The sequence below is a fragment of the Gigantopelta aegis genome, chromosome 15, assembly GCF_016097555.1.
Source record: "Gigantopelta aegis isolate Gae_Host chromosome 15, Gae_host_genome, whole genome shotgun sequence".
In the NCBI taxonomy this organism is placed as follows: Eukaryota; Metazoa; Mollusca; class Gastropoda; order Neomphalida; family Peltospiridae; genus Gigantopelta; species Gigantopelta aegis.
Window position 1 is genome coordinate 30137785 of NC_054713.1, and position 11718 is coordinate 30149502.

At 38.0% G+C, this 11718-nt stretch overlaps 1 protein-coding gene across 1 annotated transcript; it reads right to left on the reverse strand.

Annotated features, from left to right (window-relative positions):
• Nucleotides 1-10910: 10910 nt before the first annotated feature.
• LOC121389755 lies at nucleotides 10911-11363 on the reverse strand. Its single transcript, XM_041521404.1, has one exon. It carries the CDS (start codon nucleotides 11361-11363, stop codon nucleotides 10911-10913), a length of 453 nt encoding a protein of 150 aa, XP_041377338.1.
• Between the last annotated feature and the right edge of the window lie 355 nt (nucleotides 11364-11718).

Here is an 11718-nt window from a genome sequence, read left to right on the forward strand (position 1 = left end):
CCCATAGTTCGGAAAAAGACGTCGTTTCGTCGTCTCTTTCTAGTTACGTTTGAAACGTTTTGACATAGTCCTTGCTTATTATTCATAAAAGAATATTTTGGATAATGTGGATAAAAAAGAAATTATTATACTCGTGTGTGTATCGTACTGATTTTACGAAACTTAGTCAGGATTCAGTGGCTGATCCAGAAAATCCATTTAGGGGGGCCCCAGTGACATGAGGTGGAATGCCAAGAAAACTGTTGGGGAGGTTTCGAGGGGGATCTTTAAAAAAAATTTTTTTATAACTTTCGCAAAATTTAGGTCCGCCTCTGGAATTCATGTATTACCCTCGTCCTCGTCCTCGTTCTCGCAATACAGTGATCCTGACACTCAATTCCTCCTCAATCATACCTCATGTTTTCTCCCACCACCTTTTATATTTGTCGGTGACCTCATGACACGTGTTGGTTTAAACAATATTTATTCTGCAATCAAATACAGAAGATTGAAACTGGCCAACAGGCCAATGCCTATATTAAAGTCGCATACCCTAGTTTCAACCCAAGAAACACTAAGTTTGGTTACGCTACACACGTGTAACACTACTGGATAAAGTTATGATATTGTGAAACTAGTCTGTGACGTTGAAACTGGAACATATCCAATAAAACAGACACGAGTTCATTTCCCTAACCGTTACTTCTCAGAGGTAAGTGCGTTTATAGAATCACAACAAGTGCATTTCGAAGTATTACAAACACCAGTATGACCAGGAATACTTTGGATGTACGGAAATGGATAACTAAACAATAAAATACAAGTAATATAATGTCTATTGTCCAAAATGTTCTATTATCCAAAACGGATTCTGTTATCCAAAGTTCTATCATCCAAACAGTTTTATTATTCAAAATAGTTCTAATAACGAAAAATATGCCGTAATGTTTAAGCACTACGATCTGTCACTTTAAGGCCCTCACCCCACCCTACCACATCCACCTAATATGAAAATCGGGCTTGTGTAACGAGTTTTGTCGAGTGCCTTGTTAAATGAAATATTCCTTCCTTTCTTCCAACGCGTTATGGTTGGCTGGTTGTTATTGTGTGTTTGATGTCATCATCATTATTGTTTTGAAAACCATGACAGGATACTGCTGGAAATGCCGCGTACTTTAATATCGATCATTGAGAACAATATGCTAAATCTTTCCCCCCAAGTACAGAACAAACAAGATCGATAAAAAGAGTCGTGTTGGTATTGATTAGAGAATAATAACATACATTACGGAAACAATCGCATTGTTCTGCCTAGTGATGTGTAGTGACATTAATTGGAGATCCCGCTTGTCATAGCAGTATTTATTTAACCATGTTTATTATACTGCGATCCACTAGAAACGCATCACGTATTCGTCATACCGGATACGGGATGAATGAATCGTTAGCGATACCCAAGAACAAACAAAATAACAACAACAAAAAACATCATCGGCTATTTTGGGTGCCAGACAAAGGTAAATGGCGGACAACATACATACATTTTTTTTTAAATTTCAAAATATGGAATAGCATATTTTGGTAGTCATCAGAGGAAATCTGCTACATTTTTCCTAATGCAGCAAGAGATCTTTTATATTCACTTTCCTTCTGACAGGAAAACACATACCACGGCCTTTGTCCAGTTGTGGTGCACTGGTTGGAACGAAAAAAACTAAAACAATCAGCTGATGGATCCACCGAGGTGGTTCGATCCTGCGACGTAAGCACCTCAAGCGAGCACTCAACTGACTGAGTTAAATCTCGCCCCTTTTTATGTTGCAATGCAAAGACGTAAAGCGTCACTGTACTGTCTTAGTTCTTGCTTCCTCTACCACCGCTACTACAGTATCTTCATTATTACTACTATCAACATTATTATTATTAATTAATCATTAATTATTATGTACTTGTTTGGTATGTTCACATTTCTTATACAGCTGGTACCATGTTTTATTTAGATGTGTATTTGTGACACTATTGTATTAATAACCACGCAATGTATTTTGTATGTTTCAGCCAATGGCCGATTTCAACTTCGGCAGATTAACCTGACTGATTGATCGATTGATTGTTATTAATGATCAAGACCGTATCTATGCAAACTGCAGAATCGAATGGGCATTTGGGAAAATAGTGGTTGATTCCATGAATCTCTATCTGGTGCCTCGTCTATAGGAGGACAGCCACTCCCAAAGAGATCATTTACTGGACAATACACCCTTCTTGCACCACCAAAAAGAGGACTGCAACTTCCAGACTAGTTTACCAAGTCAAAACTAGCACAGGACTGAGCTCATTGAAATACATACGTATAGAGCTGTCATAACATGCACTCATGAATCACTGTCAAAACGTTTATGATATCAGGTGGTCGCAAAAGGTGAGCATATCATGACCCACAAATTCAAAATATGGAATAGCATATTTTGGTCAGTGAAGCAAGGAAATGGTTTATTTAACGACGAACTCAACACATTTTATTTACGGTTATATGGCGTCGGGCATATGGTTAAGGACCACACATGTATTGAGTGAGGAAACCCGCTGTTGCCACTTCATGGGTTACTCTGTTTGATTAGCAGCAAGGGATCTTTTATATACACCATCCCATAGACAGTATAGTACATACCACGGCCTTTGTTATACCAGTCGTGTCGCACTGGCTGGAATTTTTTATTTTTTTATTTTTTTTTATTGCCCCAAAATACATTGGTAGTGTTAGGATTGGGGACTCCTAAATTCACAACCTTACAAAATAAGTTATCAAAAGCTATATTTATACATTTGACTAATAAATAGATATTGAAAACACAATATTTTGCACAACAATTTGAAAACAATAATTATTAGTATAAAAACACACATTCATGTATAATTATGTCATTAGGTATTAAGCTTAATTTTTGTAAATATATTGTGAAATGTATATTGGGAGCAAGTAATACAGTAGTATTTATAATATACCAGAAAAACAAAAACAATAATAAAAAGAAGAAGAGGGAAAAAGACAAAAATATTTTCAACAGAATAAATAAATAAAATATACCCGGTAGATAGAATAAAATAAATAGTATATAAATATATACTTGCATAAGAATTAGACGAGAGAGAGAGAGAGAGAGAGAGAGAGAGAGAGAGAGAGAGAGAGAGAGAGAGAGAGAGAGAGAGAGAGAGAGAGAGAGAGAGAGAGAGAGAGAGAGAGAGAGAGAGTGAGTGAGTGAGTGAGTGAGAGTGAGTGTGTGTTTGTAAGTGAAAGATATTTGTAAATAATGAAAGCATTTTCTCTGTATTAATGCAAGTTGATTCTTGTTTGATATATTAAAAAATATGAACCCAGTCTCGTCTTTTTAACCCAAAACACCAACTATTTAATTAAATGTTTGTAGATCGACCACCGTAGATCAAATCGGGTCCAGTCACAATTGCGAAATGCAAGAATTCTTTCAGTATTGTAATTTAAAAACAAAAATATTTAGTTTTTTAAACGATTGAACATTTGGTACTACCCAATATACTTCATCCTGTATATATACTGCTTCACTGGCTAGAATTTTGGTCAGTGATGCTTCTACCATTTAAAAACGAGAAATATAATACAGATTTTCAACAAAAACAAGAATATGTCCAGTATTTACTGTATTCACGGAAACCCACGAGATTGTTGCCTCTCCCCCCCCCCCCCCCCCCCCCCAGTGAATAAACGGGTTTATTCTCATTATCTGTGTGGTGTTTAACAATATGTCCGACATCAAAAAATCATAATTAAAATGTGCTGCGTTGTTAAATAAAACACCTCTTCCTTCTGAAAACATTACAGACGACAATCGAGAGTGATTACATCATTGGAATCACGTATATTAATGTGCATCACTGGCTATTGGATGCCAAACATTTTGACATATTATAGTCCTAGACAGGCCCGTAGGAACGACTTTGGGAGTGGGAGGGGGTGGGGGCACTGACGGATCGGGTACAAACTCTATATCAGATTTTCGTTACAATAGCAAACATTAATGTGTTTTTAAAAAAGCTCACAAGTAGGGGGACACGTGCACCCCGCCCCCGGTGCCTACGGGTCTGCTATAGAAGAAACCCGCTACATATTTTTCTTTTAGTAGTAGCAAGGGATTTTTTTTATATGCACCATCCAACAGACAGGATAACACATACAACGGCCTTTGATATACCAGTCGTGGGGCACTGCTTGGAATCGGGGAAAAAACAACCAGAGAATGGATCCACCAAGTTGATTCGATCCTTCTGCCCGAGCACCTCAGTCGAACGCTCTGCCGATTGAGCAAGATTCCGCTCTATGTCTTTGGGAAAATGAGTATAAACGATTCCTTGTGGCTAATGAAAAACTTGTCATAGGCAGAACTCTCTGGAGAAGTCAGATCTTATGGCCACGTCAGGCATGCTTGAACGAAAGAAAAGAAAGAAAGAAATGTTTTATTTAACGACGCACTCAACACATTTTATTTACGGTTATATGGCGTCAGACATATGGTTAAGGACCACACAGATATTGAGAGAGGAAACCCGCTGTCGCCACTTCATGGGCTACTCTTTTCGATTAGCAGCAAGGGATCTTTTATATGCACCATCCCACAGACAGGATAGCACATACCACGGCCTTTGTTATACCAGTCGTGTCGCACTGGCTGGAACGAGAAATAGCCCAATGGGCCCACCGACGGGGATCGATCCCACACCGACCGCGCATCGAGCGAGCGCTGTATCACTGGGCTACGTCTCGCCCCCCCCCCCCCCCCCCCCATGCTTGAACAGTGATTGAAGCACGCCAAAAATTCCCTATACCTATCTATACGTGTGAAAATGTAGCGTGTTTTGTCAAAGAATATATGTGAGCATTACCAAATGTTTGACATCCAATAGCCATTGATCAAAAGAAAGAAAGAAAGAAGTGTTTTATTTAACGACGCACTCAACACATTTTAGTTACGGTTATATGGCGTCAGACATATGGTTAAGGACCACACAGATTTTGAGAGGAAACCCGCTGTCGCCACTACATGGGCTACTCTTCCGATTAGCAGCAAGGGATCTTTTATTTGCGCTTCCCACAGGCAGGATAGCACAAAGCATGGCCTTTGTTGAACCAGTTATGGATCACTGGTCGGTGCAAGTGGTTTACACCTACCCATTGAGCCTTGCGGAGCACTCACTCAGGGTTTGGAGTCGGTATCTGGATTAAAAATCCCATGCCTCGACTGGGATCCGAACCCAGTACCTACCAGCCTGTAGACCGATGCCTGCCACGACGCCACCGAGGCCGGTTTCCATTGATCAATATAATCAATTTGATCTCGCGGTGTTGTTAAGGAAAACAAGCGTCTAAACACATTTATAGTCGTCAATAAAATTACCCGCGATGCTAAACTATTGAACGGCTGTATATATAATGTGGTGAAAAACAAAACATGATCAGTTCACGCCATAAAGACGGTGGACGACATTTTGAAGGCAGAGAAAATAAGGCACAGGTAAGGTATATTTTGATACAGGTAATCACAGGACCACTCCGTTTAATTGTCTGTATATCATTTCACTGGGCCATTTGCCCAAGGAGGAAAGACAGTCTGTACTCCCGAGAACGATTGATCAATAATTTCATGGACTGCAGAATCTCCTCATTCCAGCATTTATGTTTGTATTTTTTAATTTGTGTTACCTTTACCTTTTGGTAGTGCGGTGTAGTGTGCGAGAGGACGATGTATCATTTGTTTTTAATAAACACATTTTATTTTTGCCAAAAAATATACATTTTGTAGGCATACATACATATTTATAATATTATATAAAATAATATAATGTGCACACTGCGGGGAATGGTATGTAGCATCGAGTTACAACCGATAAAATTCTATAGTAAATGGGTAATGCATGCATAGCAATAATATACAATAATAACATATGTCATGTATCAATGTTGTCTGTTCTATGCGTGGTAGCAGTTTTCAAATACTTACACATTTTAATTAGCTGTTTTGAATTGTCGCTGGACAGTAGTTGCGTTAATTTAAATGTTGATGGTTTATTGTAATAAAAAGGTTTAATATATTTATCTCTTATGTTACTGAAGAAAGGACACACTAGAACAAAGTGATATTCGTCTTCTACAACATTCATATTGCATAGACGACAAATTCTATTATTCCTGTCAATATTGTGGTATCTGCCCGTTTCTATAAAGAGATTATGGGAAGATAATCTGTATTTACTTAAAATATGTTTGTATTTCAATGCAATAGGTTTCTGAAGATAAGGTTGTAAGCAATAATTATTAACAACGAATTTGTATAACAGACATTTTGGAGAATTGTTGAATACAGCATACATAGATTGGATAAATTGATCAGTCATTCTCTGTTTCAATAGTGATATAAATGTATTGCGATTTTCTACATTTTGATTATACCATATGTGACCAAAACCATTAGTGAAAAGTAGGTCTCTTATTTGACTAACCCAGTTAACAGAACGTGGTTTTCTTATGCACTCGTCATATAGGGAGTTATAACACTCTTTCAAAATACAGTTATCTGTATTCAACAAATGTATCCAATATTTAACCATACTTATGTACAAAGGTGATCTACCTAATTCAAAATAGACCATCATATTAGTAGTGCTCCTTTTCACGCCTAAAATACGTTTACAGAATTGTAAATGTAGGATCTCGTGACTATTTGCTTTGTTAAAACTCCAAACTTCACAGTTATAATTTAAAATACTACTAACATATGTATCAAACAGTGATAGTAATGTTTCTGCATTTAAGAAATAGTTACTAGTTTTACCAAATAGAGCAGCCATAGCTTTTCTACCTTGGTTGCATATTACCTTCTGAGCGGTATTAAAGTTTCCATTATAATGAAGACAGACCCCAAGATAGTTAAAACTGTCAACAATTTCTAAATCGGTTTCGTGGTATGTCCACCTTTCTTCAGGTTTCACATTTCCACCTTTTCTGAATACTACAATTTTACATTTATTAATATTTACTTTTAAATTCCATTTGTTTGAGTATATATACAAAGTGTCTAACATACTCTGCAATTCAGGCGCACCTTCGGAAAACAATACTGTATCATCGGCATACATCAGTAGACAGATATGAAGCATATTTAACTGGTATAGTCGGTCGGTGGAATTTAACAGTTCCATTTCTAGATCGTTAACAAATAAAGAAAACAAGAATGGCGAAAGGGCTTCTCCTTGAATTAGACCGGATTTGTACCAGAAGGATTCAGATATATTTCCCTGATATTTCACACATGATTTTATCTGACCATACATTGATTTTACAACCTTTACAAGCTTACTATTTAATCCTAATTTAAAAAATTTTAGCCACAATGCCTTATGCTCAACTATATCAAATGCTTTACTAAAGTCAATGAAAGCACAATAGAGTCTTTTCTTACTGTCAAGTGTCATAGTTGTGTCACATTCAATAATCTATTGTTTAAAATTGTTGTGAACAATTTTGATAAGTGGCTCATGAGCCTGATACCTCTATAATTATTTACATCGTTTTTATCACCCATTTTAAACACAGGAATAATTGTGCCATTGCACCAATTTTATGGAAAGATGCCAGAGTCTAAAATAACATTAAAAAGTTTACATAGTATAGGCAGCATTATATCTTTACATTCAGCGAAAAACTCATATAATAGGCCATCAATGCCGGGGCTTTTGTTACGCTTAGCTTTGCTTAACACATATAGGATCTCATGTTCGGTAATACGCTTATCTAATTCTTCGTATAAGTGCAGTCGTTAGTCTCTTGTGTATCATCGTTTTGTGTAGAACAAGCTAGGTTTTTAAAGTGATTCATAAATGTGTCTATTGTTATATCACAGTTATGGTCTTTTTTAGATTTACTAAAAAAAATTGTAAAATGCTTTAGGGTTATTTTTCCTAAGAGTACCAATCATATTTCCTTCCTGCATTAGGTAAGATGAACGCAGTTTCTTTTGTAACACTTTGTACTTATTTTTAGCATCTGATAGTTTGAATCTATTTAAATGGCTACGGTTGTAATTGAATTGCCGGAGAGCGCACATATACCTGTTGTATAGCTTTGTGCATTCCTCATTGAACCAAGGCTTGTGTTCACGGATGATACCGCGTTTGCTAGTGTGTACTGAGCAGTTGTTATCTATTCGAGTTTCGCGCTTACATGTCTCGTCAAATATATCATGTAACACCCCTGTTAGATTATTTACACACTCATTAACAGAAGTCTTTTTAAGAATAAGGTCGTCAATACAAGCACTTAATTCTTCTTGTTTAGACATAGCATTGTTAAGTGTTGTTTCTTTTTTATCATCATTCCACTCATATACATATATATGTTCTGCTTGCCTTTTTACAAGTACATGTACATTTGTTTATACCATACGGTTTTCTTAATAACATGAATATAGGTGCGTGATCAGAGTGAATATTAAAATCTCCAACATAAAAATCGTGTGTAACATCTAAAGAATATTTATCTACAACACAGTAGTCTATTACACTAGTGCCGTTTTGGTTATAGAATGTGATTTTCCCAGTGCAATCACTAGCTGACCGGCCGTTTACTATTCTAACACCAGACGATATGCATAGGTTTAAGATAGATCTTCCTAAGGTGTTTACTTTCATGTCTTCGGAGTTTCTTTTATAATATATATCGCTTTCGTAATCAAAATGCTTTGGTACACAGCCGATATCTTCAAAACGTGTGTTATCATTTTTTATAAAATCACTCTCGTGGCCGACACGACCGTTATCATTTAGTGGCGTTCTCATTTTTACGATTAGTCGCACCGAATCGTCGAATGTGATTTGTCGTTGCGACTCTAATCGTATGTGGTATGTGTGTACGACTAATGTCCTTCCGATTTAGCTGTTCTCACAGTACGATTCGATCGCATGCGACATACTAGTAATGAGAACTCCCCTTTTCATTTCTACTTATTTTCGTGCTTATATCAAATAAAGGTTCAAGCACGTTGTCCCAGCCACACACCTCAGCTTTCTGGGCTGTCTGTCCAGGGCCCCGTTCCAAGAAGCGATCTTAGCACTAAGATCACCTTAGTGTTTAAAGTTATGGACTTAAGGTGATCATAGGGCTAAGCTCGCTTTGTGGAACGGGGCCCTGGACAGTATGTTAGTTGTTAGTGGTCATTAAACTCGCTCTGGATGGGGACCTTTATCGGGAGGCGAACTCAGAACCTACCAGCCTTAGGTCCGTTGGCTTAACCACTACACCACGGAGGTCGACTACGATGGAATTACCTTTATAGGCAGAAAGAAAATGGGAAATAGAATTAAAGCTGCAATGTCTGGTTTCAATTGTATACAATCAAGTTCTAAGTTCAAATACAAGCATAACTGCACTTTTAATTCACTCGCGAGTTGTCGTCATTAACGCATATCGTCAAATGCTTACTGTCCAGTTAGAACAATACTGGCCATTTTGTAATACCGAGCGGATTCTAGCAGCCACTTCCTAGCAACCAATTACGCTAGCAGCCAATTTCAGCAGACACGCATGGCGACGATCTAAACACCGGAATCATACGCCTTTTATAATGTGTGTTGTGTTGTGGTGTGGGCTATACGAAACTAGTTGGACATCCTAATTACCGTAGTACAGACGGATTTTTAAAGTGATACTTCAGATATTATAAAAGTGCTTAATAAAACGGTTAAGTTGTATTTATACGGATATTAGTAACAATAAGACTGTGAAAATGAGTCTTGGTTGTTATTTTATTTTTGTGTTGTTATTATATAAAGATACTCTTTAAAACTCTAAAATTCTTAAGTTGTAGTGAATAATAAAAATTAGCATAACAGTGTGTTTAAAAGTGTGTGAAATACAGGTAACAATCGAAAGGCGTATGAGTCCGGTGTTTAGAACGTCGCCATGAGTGTCTGCTGAAATTGGCTGCTAGCGTAATTGGCTGCTAGGAATTGGCTGCTAGAATCCGCTAGGTTTTTGTAATACAACAATAGCCGAACCGTAATATTTTTAGCCCAGAGGGAGCCCGGCAAAAGTGTCCCACTTTCAAAATACTGGGTTTATTTTTAACTTAGAAAAGCCAGTGTAGTGAAACCAATTCGGAGTGCGGCGTCTTATATGCACCAAATGTAATGTAGGGTAGGGTGGGGCAAGACGCACCCCTTAAGGGGAATTAAGTATATTTTTGTTCAGACCCAACATTTCAGCATTTTAATGGCATAATATGATAGACGTGTTGGTGTACTATGATTTGCTGTCTATTTCTGATGAAAAACAACTATATTGAACATGCAATCTTTAATAAAATATTTTTATCCAAGGGGGCATCTTGCCCCGTGCCTGGGGCAAAACGCCCTTTAATGTGGGGTAAGATGCCCCAGCATAAATGAAACAAAACTTTCAACTTTTAATCAAGGAAGAAACCTGAACTTCATTAAAACAACAGTTTGCCCCCTATTTGTATCTGAACTGGTGTTTGTATCATTGAATCAGATATCAGTCACTATCTGAATCACAGTTGGGACAAATAAAACAGTCTTGACCCTCTGTACAATCTCTGTGCGCCCATTTCTTACAGTCATGGCACTGGACCCACACTTCGCGTGGTCTGCTGTTTTCGAATGGTTCTCCACATATAAGACATGGCCACTCTTCATCCTCACTGCTGCTCATTTCGCACCTCTGTTTCTTACGTGGTCTTGGTTTAGCCTTTCCTTTTCCTTTTCCACTGCTCTGGCCTTTCCCCTTTGTAATCATCTTTGCCGGTCTTAGTTCTTTCACAGTCTTTTTAGTTTTCTTTTCCGCTATCTCAACCAACCTGCTTTTGTATGGGGACGACGTCAGCACCTCAGCAGATTCCGCAACACGTGTCCGAGGGCGTCGATGTGACAGTTTGGGTCGTGGAGACAGCTCTTCTATGATCTGCTCTTGTCACTTTCCCCACCTGTCGAATTCCTTTAGTGGCAATGATCTTACCAGGCTTCTGGACATTCGTGATTCCAGTTTCATCTACATTCCAAACTCTACTTGCAGTGTAGTTGCAACGGTTTAGTTCTGTTTTGTAAAGTTTGAAAAACTGTTCAACCTTTGCTTTGTTGAAGCCAACGGCGCGAGCAATATTCGTACCCTGGGGAATGCGGATAGCTATATCTGGATGACGACTGAAGAAGCCTTGCAACCAATCACGACCAGCCATCTTCGATTCGGATTTGAAGTTGTGCTTGATGCCAAGTCGTTCAGCTAGTTCAAAAGCAAGTCGCCTTACATCGACCGTCGATAGCCCATACAAAGACCTCTCCATGTGTGTAATATGTTGGATCAGTAAGCGTTCGACGTCATGTGACAACACTGGCTGCTTTGGCCCAAGAACAACAACGCCGCTGTATTTCACCTTGAGGTCCCGGTGTCGACGTAGCGTGCGAGCTGGAATACCATACTGGCGACTAACCTGCTTCAGCGGCTGATCTTTTAGGGCATTTAGTGCTGATTTGAGCTTTTCACCCACCATACTTCCCTCGGTCCGTTTTCCTTTTATATATCCGAACCATTATCTGTAAGAAATCAAAGAAAGAAACTGAGAAAGCTTTTAATTGCATCATTTACATTGATATTATTAATATCATGTATTGTACGAGTTCAAAAAATGAAATTAGTTT